Source organism: Ornithorhynchus anatinus, chromosome 16, assembly GCF_004115215.2.
Source record: "Ornithorhynchus anatinus isolate Pmale09 chromosome 16, mOrnAna1.pri.v4, whole genome shotgun sequence".
Taxonomy (NCBI): domain Eukaryota; kingdom Metazoa; phylum Chordata; class Mammalia; order Monotremata; family Ornithorhynchidae; genus Ornithorhynchus; species Ornithorhynchus anatinus.
In genome coordinates, this window is record NC_041743.1 from 12,852,470 (window position 1) to 12,866,870 (window position 14,401).

The window sequence follows — 14,401 nt, forward strand, 5'->3', positions numbered from 1 at the left end:
TTGTATCTACCCGAGAAACACAGTAAATGATTTAAATATAATCATGATGATAATAATACCAAAGATGCCCTGAAAAATTGTTTAAATATATGAACTTGGAAATGGTTGTTGAATTAAATTCTAGATTCTAGATTATCTCTTTCTCTCTTCCCCCAACACAAATTTTGAATGAAGACAAACTTTGAACTACCGATTCCCAGGAGAAGATAAACAAATTTTTATTTCTAGGTCAAGCTAAGGGAAAAGCCCTATTTTCCCAAATGATGTTTGAAGATCATTTAATAAGCAGTTAAGGCGAAACCGTCTTCTATTTTAATTTTAGTTTGCTACCTTGCCTGAAAATGCTCTTGAGGATGCACATACTTCACATACTTAAATACTTGCATATTTCACCGAGCACATATGTACTTGTTAGATTCCATTAGTAGAAGAAGACGGGTGATTTTTATCATAATAGCATGGCGGATGTCCTTTGAAAAGGACAATTGCTGATGCTGTATTTTTAGGCAATCAGCCCACTGAACTTTATAGCTTGGAATTTGCAATGCAAATTGGGGAAAAAAAATCATTGGGAAGAATTGTTCAGAAGTTGGAAATGTAAAATGCATCCATTTAAAATCTATTTTAATTTTTAATCTGGATTTTTTGTGGTTCATACAAAATAATGCAGCTATAATATTGCAACTCTGAGGTGACTGGGGAAAAGAGGCGATTTAGGTGACTCTTAAAAGATATTTTCAGCTTTATGATGTACTATTTTTGCAGATGAAAGTTGCCAGCAGCTAAAGCTAGGAAAATTCTATTTTATTTGACAAATCTGATGCTAAAACTCAAGTGATTGCATAGTTTTACATTTTTTTAAAATCTGCAATGACTTTCACAGTATGGCATTGCTGTTCTCCTAATTTCCAGGACAATAATTCTAACATACATTCAGTCATATGTTTATTTAGAGGATAATCTACCATATAGTACAATATTGTACCGGTACTGAATGTTGCAAATATTCAAGAGTCTTGAAAATTTAGATTTTTATTTTTACAACTGAAAATGATAACCATAGAGGTGCCTGCCAATCATAAGAGGTGTCAGAGCTAGGTGTTGGCAAGGATAGAGATTCCAGGGCTAAGACTGTCAAACACAGAGGGGCCAGGACAAGGAACTGTAAATCGTCGGGTTGCCAGGGCTATAAACTGTCAAACGGAGAGGTGCCAGGGCTATGAAATTCCAGGCCTAGCGGTTCCAAGACTTGGCCTTGAAAGGTGCTTTCACGAATTAAGTAGAAGTTGTGTCCTTTTGAACTTTGACAGAAACTTTGTTTTCTAGGCTTTCTGTAGATATTTCAAGAATGAGTAAGAATTTTCTCTCCACATGTTTTCCCTGGTGATCTCTTTCATCTTCATGACTTCAGCGCCACTTCTGTGTTGATGACCCTACGCTCAGTCTCTCCACCCTGATCTTTCACCCTGTGTTCATTTTGTCATCCCCACCTGTCTCTCCAAAGGTTTCCTGGACATCTTGAATTTCATTTAAATGGACTAATGTTTTTATCACTGTCTTTTTAATGTTGTTATCAATGGGGGCTTTTCCTTATTTTGCAGAAGTGTGACTCAGTGTTTTCCTTGACTCCCTCCTAGCTTTTCCAACTCTTTCCTTTCCCCGCTAAAGTCTACATTCTTCTAGGATTATATTATTTCTTTGTCATATGTCTCAACTGACCACTTTATCTCTATTCGAAATACTAGTTTTCATCTCAAGATTGCTAGATAGATCCACAACATTAACCCGGTTGGCTTAGCATTAGCTGCATCCACAGGTTCTGCCTCTTTTTCCGACTCCCTGTTTTATTAGAATAAGAGACTAGAGCCAAACCGTGCAGAAGACACTCTCAGTTCCCCACAAAATAGAACCCCAATGCCCTAAAATCAAAAATGGAAGAGAGTCAGCACCATTTAGCTCACTGCCTGGGTTTCATTTAGACAGGGCTCTTAACAGCCTCTCATTAGCCCCGTTCTGCCTCTGACCTGCAATGCCCTCCCTCCTCATATCTGACAATTACCCTCCCTCATTTCAAAGTCTTCAACAGCCCTTCTGTGTCTAAGCTCTCCTTTCTTCTTCTCCCACTTCCTTCTGCATCGTCCTGACTTGCTTCCATTATTCACCCACCCCCACAAAAGTCACCCAGCAGGCAAGTGGCGGAGTCAGAATCAGAACTCAGGTCCTACCCGGCCTGTGCTCTCTTCACTAGGGTGTGCCCTTTCCCTACCCCTTCTCCATGAATATATAGGATGGCATTTGTTTAAGCACTTACTATGTGCTAAGCACTTTTCTAAGCGCTGGGGGAGATACAAGGTAATCAGATTGTCCCATTTGGGACTCAGTCTTAATCCCCATTTTCCAAGAGCTACAGAGGACCCTGAGATGCTCCAGCTGGAAGAAGAAAACTAAAAAACAAAGTTTAATTCAAGGAGTTATATGCTTGCCTGTCTCCACCCTAAATTGAATTCCAATAGACTCAAGCGATAGATTCCACACGAGTTCTCCTTCTCTGGACAGCGTTCTGGAATTGCTGCCTGGGTGGATTGGCGCCTGGGGACTGAGTCATTCTGCCACTGTAGATGCCTGCCGATTCCGCCTTCTGAGGGCGGCAGTTACAAGCTAGTCTTTGCTTCTAGCAGCATGGTGCCAGATCAGCATCTTAGAGGCTGTTGAAGCATGTACTGACCTGGGCCCCAGGAACCAAGCCCTACTTTAAATGCAGATGGACTGGATCATTTCAGATCATCCAGACAAACCTGAGAGCCAGGTATCATCCCTGGAGAGGAGGTATATCCTTAACTTCCCCCCATCCCCAAGGTGGTATAATTTTAACTTCCCCCCCATCCTCAAGATGTTATGCCCTTAACTGCCCCTGTCTCCCAAGGTAGTATATCATTAACTCCCTCCCCTGTCCAAGGTGGTCTGTCCTTAACTCCTTTCACTCCCAAGGTGACTATATCCTTCATTCTTCCAAGTCCAAGAAAATATATCTTTAACTACAGTCCTCTAGACTGGAAGCCTGTTGTGGGCAGGGATTGTCTCCCTTTATTGCTGTATTGTACTTTCCAAGCGCTAAGTACAGCGCTCCGCACACTGTACACGTTCAATAAATATGATTAAATGAATTGAATGAATGAACATCCCCGATAGAGGTTCATATCCAGGAGCCGAATTTTCCCGGTGGAGCTTGCGCTGCCGCTCCACTCCTGTTTGAGAAGGAGATGGGCTGAAATGATTCATCCTGTCGGCAGGGCAGGCCTGGATGAGTTAGGCAGATCTGAGCTCTAACCCCCAGAATTGAAGTTCCCGATAGCTTGAATCCTCGGGTCAGCCTCAGATTTGGATTGGGTCTTTTCTTCCTCCCCTTTCACCAACCCCAAACTCTTCCCTCCAAAGGAGATTCTCATGCCCTGATTTAGTAGTACCCACATTCACTAGATTTTCCCTGACTGACCAAGACCCCTTCACTCCAGGGGCAAGCTGGCCAATGGCATGTTCATGAGGAAGGTTTTGGAGGGCAGAATGACCCCTTGGAAGCCACTGGAGAAGGATACAATTTGGTAACATCAATATCTCAAGCTCTCTGGCCCTTTTCCTCTCCCAACACTCGGCAAGGATGGTGAACAATACTGCAATCTTTGAATATTAAAGAAAAATGATTCTAAAATTCTTCCTGCACCCAGAAGAGGCTGCTCCTTTCCCTCGTTTTTGTGGATATTGCACTTGCCAAGTACTTAGAACAGTGAACTGTACACACTAAGTGCCCAAGAAATTGCAGTAATTTATATGCACTAATCTATTGAGCAAGAGTTACTTAAATCAGCTCTTCTCCCAAGAGTAGGGAAAGAGTGAACCGCTTTGAGCCCAGAGAGGAATATTTTGGGGGTTTCTGTGGGGAGAAGTAGAATGAGTTCCACTCTTCTGGCCCTGGTGCGTGGACTCTCGTTGGCAGCCATGACTGCTGGTGGATGGGTGAAGGAGATTAGTGGCCCGGAGCAGGAGCTGGGAGAGATGCCGAGTGGGAATACCATCCTGTTGTCTCTAGGGAGAGATTCGAGGAGAGAGGAGAAGGAGCTGGCCTCAACTAGCACTGCCATAGGGTCGGTACATCTGGACCACTTATCCCCATTTTCCTGTTTGGGTGGAGGGCTTTGCATCATAGAAGCCCAACACAGTGGTTCTCCCTCCTTAGTTCTACCCTAAAAGTGCTTCTTTCCCCGTCTTCCCTACCTCGAGGGCAGGTTCACGGTGCACTGGAATTCCAATCAATCAATGTCATAGTTATTGAGCACTTATTGGGTGCTGAGCACTGTACTGAGCACTTGGGAGAGTACAGTATAACAGTACAACAGACACTGTCCCTGCTCATCCATTCTCTTTCCCCCATTAGAGGGACAGGAACGGTTTCCAATCTGATTGTCTTGTATTTCCCTCAGTGCTTAGTACAGTGCCGGGCACATAGTAAGCCTTCGCAACGGTAACAAAGGAAGAAATGTTGTTATTTGGTGAAAGTGTCTAAAACACCCACAGCAGCCTCTGTGGGCTCAACCACTATTTTCTCCAAGAGATTGGAGTTCAGGATGATTAAGCAAAATTTTCTTCATCTGGCCTTACTTGAAATAACTCTCTGGGAGGTTATGAAAGCACATTCTTGTTGTAGATAAGGAAAACAAGTTCAAACCATTTGCTGCATAAAGAAAGGGGTGACATTAGCTGGTAGGGTGACAGCGTTTCTAAGAATTCTTTTCTTTCATAGATGCATCATTACCATTTATTCACTTCGGCAGTCAAACCCTTAGGGTCTCATACGCTGTTAATCGTTTGTGCTGGAGTTGTAAATTTGACATTCAGCTTCCAAATGTAATTTTTTTTCCCTTAGTTATGTAATTGTGTCAGGAGATCAATTAAATGTCATAAACAGGGTGTTCATGTTTTTAGAATACTTATTTCACCTCATATATTTCTTTCTCATTTGCTAATGTCCTGACCGATTGCTTTCCGTTTTGGATAATCTTGATCTGCTCTAGGAAAAGGTAGTGGAAATTACAATTTAGTTGCAATGGTGATATGACTGTAGACAAAGTAAACAGCAGATGATAATAACTAGACACTGAAGAGTTCAATCGCTTTTTTTTATGGTATTCTGTAAAGCGCTTATGTGTCAAACACTATTCTTCCACCATTACTAGATGTAAAGAATATTCACCTTCAACTTCTTACTGCGACATTATTTTATTGTTATTAAAAGGTTTTTGGTTTTTTTTTTTTTTCCTCCCCAGGTGCCAGTGATAGCCATTCTGGGTTCTGGAGGAGGATTTCGGGCAATGGTGGGGTTTTCTGGTGTTATGAAGGCACTCTATGAATCTGGAATTTTGGATTGTGCTACATATATAGCTGGACTTTCTGGATCTACATGGCAAGTCTGCTATTTTAGTTGGGGTCTAATCCTTCCTATTTAACGTTCTGGGAGCTTGGAAGAGACATTTGAAATCTGTTCAATTTAAGCTACTCCTGGGTCTTCCCCCCGAAGAAAGTTTGGGTTGTATTTTCTATGAGGGATCCTAAGTGAACTTAGGGCCAGCCTGAAGGACAACTACCCTTTTCCACTTCTCGGGGGTTTTCACATGGTTATCTTTTTGATTAAAACAGATTTGTGAGCTAAAAGAGCAGATCAAAGTGCAATAATATTCAGAATACATATTATCAAATATGGGCTCATGAGTCCCACCCAAAATTCACTTCACCCTATCACAAGATGCCGATCTGGAATCTTTCTGAAAGTATGTCTTAGTTCATGCTATTTATTAGGCAATCTTCTCTTAGATGCCTACAGTATGAGAACAACAGGGTAGAATAGCATAACCAAACAGCTTATTCTGGAAATATGTGAATCCTGTTTAATCCTAAGTACTTTTCTTCATTGAGAAATCTTGATAGAAAAAACCCATACATTTAATAATGATGAGGATGATAATGCTATTAGTTATATTGAACTCTTACTATATGCCAAGTACTGTTGGGTGGATATAAGGTAATCAAGTTCCACATGGGGTTCACAGTCGAAGTAGGAGGGAGAACAGGTGTTGAATCCCTATTTTGCTGGCAAGGGAGTTGAGGTTCAGGGAAGTTAAATGACTTGCCCAAGGTCATACAGCAAGTGAATTGATGGGGCCTGGATTAGAACCTAAATCCTCTGAATCCCAGGCCCATGATCTTTCCATTCGGCCATGATGCTTCTCATTACACATATTGTTATATAAACAGACTGATTACTTTTGAATTATGAGGGACACCAGTGCAATTGCTAAACTCTTTTTAGATACTAGAGCTGTAAATTTGCATGAGAAAATGAGCAATTCAAACAAACGTAGCCATATGATTACTCCAATTTAATTGTCCAACAAATGCCATTAATAACTTATCCAAAGAGATGGTTTCCAAAGTCTAATAGTGGCATAATATTATCACTTATAAAGGTGTTAATTATGTGCTTACTATGAGCCATGCATTGGGTTAGATACAAGGTCAGATTCAGTCCCTTTGTGATATGGGACTCACAATGTAACGTAGAAAAATAAGAAAAGTATGGGCTACTGAAAGCATTACTCTAAGGCTTAAGGTTTAATAGTACAACAGAGTTTGGCAATCTTTCACATTTATTCAAATTATTAACCTCATTTACCTTTCACTAAAGGTCAATTTGCCTCTACCTAATTTCCCTTCCACATTTCTACTACTTCCAATGTTTTCATTTCCCTCAAAGAGAGTTTGGATGCTTGAGGAGAAAACAGTGATAGGAAGCTGATCTTTATAAAACCTTGTGTGCCACTGAATTTCAGTCCCCCTAGAGTAAATCTAGGCCTTGTATTTGGTTCCCATCTGAGAAAATTTGAAGCGGTTAAAACAGAGCTGTTTTTAACTGGGGTTCTTGTATACTTAGAGTGACAAAGGCCAATGGAGGGAATTAGAAAAGTATTGGACATTGTTATACTTCCCGGATATCTGTGTTTTGACAACTGGCTGGTATGTGGCCATTACTTGACTCCGATGAGATAATCCAGAAACATCTGGAACTTTCTCAGACCTCCCAGAAGGTTGTCTATGACCTTAACAGTCATTGTAGGGGGAATTCCTGTAGGTAAAAAGATTCTTCCTCACCAGTGTCATCTTTGGAGAATAGTCTTTCACATGTGCAAGAATCAGAGGAAGTTTAGCCTTAGACCTAGTAAAGGTTTGTCAGTTAGCAAGGAACGTCTATCTCAGACACAGTAGGGGAAATGAAGAAAGCAGAATTCTGAGTTGATTTCATTTTAACCTTTCTAGTGGAAAGAATTCAGTCATCTACATTGCTCTCATGTTACCCACTGAAGGCTATCATCCTGACACACATCCTTGACACCCATATGATTATCTAGAAAGGAAGTCTTGGCTGTTGACCACCAGACATCTTGCAGACAGGATGGAGAATTTTCTGATGTGACGATAGATGGAAAAATGTTAAATTTATTCTGCCTGGATTGAAAACTCCTCCACCAAACTGTAAACTCCCTCCACTAGATTGCAAACCTCCTCTACTAGATTGAAAACATCTCCCCTGGATCATAAAATCTCTTACTTGATTGCAAACCCTTCCACTAGATTGCAACTGCCTCTACTAGATTGTAAATTTCTCCTTTGAACTGTAAACTCCCTGACTAGATTCTAGCCTCCTCCCTTAGTTTGTAAATTCTCCCACTAGATTATATGATCCTCAAGGGTGGGGATTTTGTCTACTAAATCTACTGAACTCTAAAAGCTTAGTATAGTCCTCTGCTCACTATAGGTACTCAGTACATGCCATTCATTGATTCTGGAAAGGCAGAAGCTGAGGGAACCTAATCGAAGGGTGGGGAAAGATGGAATTATAAAATTGCTTAGGAAGAGAGTATCTTCAAATATCCAGTCTTTTTAGTTTCAATGAGATAAAAATCAAAACCAATTTCCATGCCGCTCCTCTGTGTTTAGTTAGTGGACTTTGTTTTATAGTTGTCATATTTCACTTTGATTTTTCAGGGGGGTCTGTGAGAGTGAAAGAATACATTAGACGAAGACCTCAGCAGAGTTTCTTGAGAGCTGGGCTAATGGACTTCCTTTTGAGTTTTCCTGTGTTCTAGGAACTATATCATTGCACAGCCTCAGGTTAAGGAAAACAAGAGTTATAGCAGTCATTTTATGTCTAGAACTTGCAAGTACATAAACATTCCAACACCACGTTATTTGGAAGGACCGTGGCTTCATGGAATCAGCCTAGAGCTTGGAGTTAGGAGTCCTGGGTTCTAATCCCGGCTCTGCCAAAAGCCCTCTATGTGACTTTAGCAAGTTATTTAACTTCTCTGTGCTTCAGTTTCCTCAACTGTAAAAATGGGATTAAATACCTGTATTGCCTTCCCCGTAGACTGTGAGTCCCGTAAATCTGACTGATTCTATTATAATCTACGACAGTGTTTGACACATAGTATGCGCTTAACTATAGCTGCTGATTATCTAGACGGCTTTCTGTTGTCGGGAAAATGTTTCCCGATTTTCTTGTCATTTTGTAGCCTAAAATTGTGATGAAAACATGCTCGGGTAGAAATATATATATATTTAGCAGGGTATTCTGGGCACATCATACTGAAATTCTACTGGGCCATCCTTTTTTAATTTGTTAAACTGCAAATTTGTACAGCCTTTCAATAACACTTATCCTTGATGACATTGTTTTCTTTTCTGACCAGGTACATGTCAGCTTTATACTCACATCCCGATTTTCCGGAGAAAGGTCCAAAGGAGATTAATCAGGAGTTAATGAACAGTGTCAGCTACAACCCCCTTTTACTGCTCACACCTCAGAAAGTCAAACGATACATTGAGTCCTTATGGAAGAAGAAAAGCTCTGGGCAGCCAGTCACTTTTACCGATATCTTCGGAATGTTAATAGGAGAAACTCTTATCCACAATGTAAGTTTGGTGACGTTATTGTTGGGAATTGAATACCGAGTTGGATTGGTATTGTCAGCGTCTAAATAAAAGACAGGGATTGAGTTTGATTCTCATGACTGAGTGCTAATTTTTCAGACCATTAGAGAATAAAAGTGGGAGCATGATGCAGAGCGTCCTGGCGGAAAAAGCACCGGCCTGGGAGTCAGAGGTCCTGGGTTCTGATTCCGCTTCCGTTACTTGTTGTGTGACCTTGTGCAAGTCATTTAACTCTGGGGTGGTACTTTGACAGTGGTTAGAGCACTGGCCTGGGAGTCAGAAGGTCATGGGTCCTATTCCCAGCGCTGCCACTTGTCTCTTGTGCGGCCCTGGGCAAGTCACTTCACTGTGCCTCAGTTTCCTTCCTCTGTAAAATGGGTATTGAGACTGTGAGTCCCATGTGGGATAGGGATTGTGTCCAACCCAATTTGCTTATATCCACTCCAGCACTTAGTACAGCACCTGGCACATAGTAAGAGCTTAACAAATCCCACAGTTGTTATTATTATTATTCTCGGTGCCTCAGTTCGCTCAATAACTTTTCTTCCTCCTACTTAGACTTTGAGCCCCATGAGGGACTTGTATCTATCCCAGCGCTTAGTCTAGTGGTTGGCATGTAGTAAGCGCTTAACAAGAAAACATAATTATTAATTCGGAATGTATTGCTTAAATGCACCGTGCCTTCCCCACTGGTCTTAAAGAGCTAGTGTTTCTCCCCAGGATGTCTCATTCCAAGGGAGTAGCTTTGGGCATTAGGAGGATACTGCATATCACTGGCCCTTGGTATTCATGAAGTTTAAGGTCTTTAGAGAGTGTGGACGCTGGCATCTCTTACTGGCGGTAGAGGAAGATATGCTGGTTCAGAGTGTATACCCAATGGAAAGGACGTTAAATGTTTGGACTTGCCGATTAATAAATATTCACGTGCACTTGTTGCAGTGAGTGTGTTTATGCAATTAGAAACCTACCCATTTTTGAAAGTGGAGAGTTTTACCCACTTAAATAGTAGAGGATCTGTCTTAGCCGTTAAGTATTTTCTAATTATAGCCTTTCCTTCCTCCTCATCCCCCACTTTATATTCTACAAAAAGAAAATATTAAATGATTTATAGGGAAACACAATCATACCGGTTCTACTTCCCATTGTAGACTTTCCCAATACCTGGTACAATCCTCTGCTCAAAGTAAGTATTTAATAAACTCTATTGCTACTATTAAAAAGACAGTGACAGTTTTGTTAAAGAAATACTCCCTTTAGCTACGGTCATTACTCAAGAAAATTCTAAGTTAAATTGTATTCTATCCTTGAAAGATAATTATAAATAGAACAACCATACAATCTTAGCATTCAGTTGGATGGTAGAGATTGGTCGGTGATATTCCTGAGTTTGGATGATAGCTGTTATCTGAATGTATGCTGGGAGAATACTATGATTCGGTAGAATGAGTCTAGGAACTGTTTTTCCCATATCTTTTATTGTGGAAAACGTGTGACTGAGAGATTTGTTGATTTCTATTAGAATCACCTTTGTAGGTAGATAGAAACACGGGAGGATCAAAGATTCAGGTGATTGAATGCGCTCAGGAGAATTGGTAGTAGCCCTGCCAGTCATGAGCTTAAAGTCTGGAGGAATTTACAGTGTTGTGTATCCAATAAGATGTTCACACTAGACAGACGACTCTGTTTAAAACTCCACATATAGGTCTGTTAGAGAAGATAGAAGTAGTTCTTGCTGCCTCAAGTTTCCTTGAAGAAAAATGCCTTCCTCACCCTCTGTTTGAAAGTGAATTCAAGTGGAGTCAGAGCAGCAGTACTTCCTTGACTCACGGAGCGTGTTTAAAATAAAGATGATGAGTACAGTGAAGTTTACTTTTTGTTGTTTAGGTTGTTTAGATCCAAGTGATATCAAAATAATCTAAACCTTGCTCTTTGAAGTTTGGTGTTTCTTGACCCTTAGCAGAAAAGTCATTTATAAGTTTCCTTTGTCTTTGGCAGAGAATGAACAGCACACTGAGTAGTTTGAAGGAGAAAGTCGACAAGGCACAGTGTCCGCTGCCCCTCTTTACTTGTCTACATGTCAAACCTGATGTTTCAGAGCTCATGTTTGCAGGTATGGATTTCCCTCTTCTCACATCTTTTAAAAGAAACCATTAAAAAGGGGTCTGAATGCCGTTTCTGCTGCCAAAGAGAAATGTAATTCTAAAACAGTGAAAGTGCCATCACTGTCAGAGTTCGACAGAGATTTTTACTTGGTTGAGCTCTTTGTAGTGATCTGAGTAAAAGATGTTAAAGAAGAGCTTCAAGTTGTTATAGGCAGAGTATATCAGGGTGATTGGGAAGCTCGCTGAAGAATGAAAAGAATGAGTTCTAAAGCTCACTGAAGAACGAAAAATGGGAAGAGACCAGTCTTAGAGACACAGTTTAGAGCAAAAGTGAAGAGTTACAAACTGGAAAAGGAAAAGTGAGGGGGATTTCTAGGCTGCTTGTCAAAAAGATTCAATATGAAAATGTCATATATATATATATATATGTATATACATATTCACCTATATAGCTGTCCTTTGTTTTTGAAGAGAATGACTACTGACAGGGCAGAAAAAGCCTTCCATGCTTGTCCCTAATTCTGAAAAGCCCAATGGACGAGCACCCTACTGCATTGTTTACACTTAAAGGATCGGTCCTTGATTATTGAATTTCTTGGCAATCAGGGCTACTTCTCATTGTTTGTGAAAAGTTTAGGGTCATTTAAATAATATTAATGGTATTTATTAAGCACTTACGATGTGTCAGGCGCCGTACTAAGCGCTGAGTGCAAAGGGATGGGCTGGATCTCCTTGTGGTCTTCCCGGCCTAAACATGTAATCTGATGAAACGCCAGAGCAATCTAGTCTCAACCCTGGTTCAATGAAATGTCAAAATATGAGTGAGGAAACAGTGGCCAGATCTTTTAATTGTCACAGTCATCTTCTTCATCACCTCGCCTTCCTATTTACCACTGGAAAATCAGCGTAAGACAATAAAGTCTTTTACGTGATCAGACCACTGTATCGATGAGTTAAAAGCACACCCCCGGATCACTGTATTCCGATTTAGAGCATTATTCTGCTTTTTAAAATTTCACACGTGAAGAACTTGTCTTGGCCTGTGGAAAATGTTGAATCAAATACTTCCACCTTCTTGCTCATTCAATTCCAGAGGCCCGGGCCATTCTTCATGTAGCTTCTTGTTGGGTGCACTGACAGCATCCGATAACATTCCTCTGTAATGCTGGTGCAAGCGCTTGAGCTGCTAATTGCCCCAGAGCTCTTGTGTTCATTGTGTTCATTCTATTCTTAGTACATCTGACCCTGGCGGGTCCAGACACACCCTGAACTGAAATAATCATTACTAATGAAATACGATTAAGTGAACATTTCAGGAAACCCTTCTTTTTTTTTTTTTAAGAGGCTTAAAGAGGCTTAAATTTTCTACTGGAATGGAAGTCCAAGAGTGACATCTGTTGGGAGAAAAGTAAGACAGTAAAGCCAGGGGAGATCAGATGGGAGCTTCTGAGGATTTGGCATTTTGGAATTCTAGATCTTGAATTTAGGGTTATCCTGAGACAAGAATGGTTAAAAAAAATAGCAGGACTTGCAACGGATCCATTCATTCATTCAGTCGTATTTATTGAGTGCTTACTCTGTGCAGAGCATTGTACTAAGAGCATGGGAGAGTACAATAATAAAGTCACATTCCCTCCCCACATCCAAATTCCCCCTTTTTATATAGAAGAAGCTGTTGTGGGCAGGGAATGTGTCTCTTTATTGTTGTATCCTACTCTCCCAAGAGCTTAGTACAGTGCTTTGCACACAGTAAGTGCTCAATAAATACTACTGAAAGAATGAAATATAGTTTTTTCATAGACATGTGAATACCGAGAAGCAGCATGACCTAGTGGTTAGAGCACGTGGAGCTTGGAGTCGGAAGGCCCTGGGACTAGTAATTCTACTTGTTGGACAGTTTTTATTAATTTATTTAGGGCTTGAGTTTGTTAGTGACATAGTACATGAAATTTCATTTTGATCATTAGTAGTCAATAAGTGATACTGTGGCCGAGGACTCTACTAAGTGGTTAACGCTACTCAGGAAATACAGAAATGTTGCACTCTAATAAGATATTTAACTCTCCTTTTAAATTTTATGCATCCTTCTCCTTTCATTCATTAAATCATATTTATTGAGCGCTTTCCATGCTTGGAGCACTCTGCCATACAGTTGGGAGAGTACAATATGACAATAAACAGACACATTCCCTGCCCACAACGAGCTTACAGTCTCCTCCTCCTCCTTATAAATATCTTCATTATTAGCATTAATACCATCAGTCATAATTGAGGAATTACTATGTGCAGAATATTGTAGCTGGTGTTTAGTACAGGCAGACACAAGTTGTACTTATGCAATGGGAACAAGGGGAAAGAGAGAGATACAACTGATCAAATCTAGAATGAAAAAATTCAATCATTTGAAAAATGAGAAAACTACTTTGAAAATACCCTGCTGTAGGGAAACTTTGGCTTACTTTTCCTTCTTTTGTTATTCCGATCAGGCAACGTTGTTTTGGCTAGGAGTTCAAGAATGGTTTTTCAATTTCTTTTTGAGAGGCCGAGTCTGTAAATGACGACTGGATCCACATGTAATTGACATGATAGGTCTCCTTCCTAAGGATTATTAATCCATGTTCAGTGTGAGAGCAGTTCAGAACAAAAATCTTGACAGAAAGCTAAAAGCTCTTCTATGTGGCTTTTTAATGCTTCAGTTATTCAAATGGAACTCGTCACTGTCCACATTTCCTAACAAAACTAATTTTAGGTTAGGTGTCAAGGAGGAAAACAGTATTCATTTTGGGTCATAGATGAATAAATCTTCAAGTAATTGTTGAACTGTGTTGCAAAAGTCATGTTTGGCTGTTTGGGAACAGTGGTATAAGATTGACCGATTTCCTTTCTTATTTCTCATACGTCATTTCCAGATTGGGTGGAGTTCAGCCCATTTGAGATTGGGATGGCTAAGTATGGAACGTTCATGGCTCCTGATTTGTTTGGAAGCAAATTTTTTATGGGCACAGTTGTGAAAAAATACGAAGAAAATCCTTTGCATTTCTTAATGGGTATGTGATCGATTACTACATCGTAATTCAGGATTATTTTCAGCTCAACTAATGGAGGGGATCGATGACAAACCAATGTATGAAGCAAGGGGGGCCAGTCACAGCCCTTAAGGCTGGAGGTGGCATGATGAGAGACAATACGACCTCACTAAAACCAGGAAATTTAGTTGCTGAAGGATGGAAGAAGGTGGGTAGGGGAAGATCAGTTTACTTCAG

General features: G+C 40.4%; 1 protein-coding gene across 2 annotated transcripts in view; it reads left to right on the forward strand.

Annotated features, from left to right (window-relative positions):
* The window catches only part of PLA2G4A (phospholipase A2 group IVA), a 110,979-nt gene that overhangs the window by 74,552 nt on the left and 22,026 nt on the right, over positions 1-14,401 (forward strand). For both annotated transcript variants that reach the window (XM_001516265.4, XM_007668998.2), the window contains 4 exons: positions 5,319-5,455; positions 8,796-9,018; positions 11,032-11,146; positions 14,048-14,185. In XM_001516265.4, the coding sequence (XP_001516315.1) occupies positions 5,319-5,455; positions 8,796-9,018; positions 11,032-11,146; positions 14,048-14,185 (613 nt within the window). The remainder of the gene's footprint in view (positions 1-5,318; positions 5,456-8,795; positions 9,019-11,031; positions 11,147-14,047; positions 14,186-14,401) is intronic.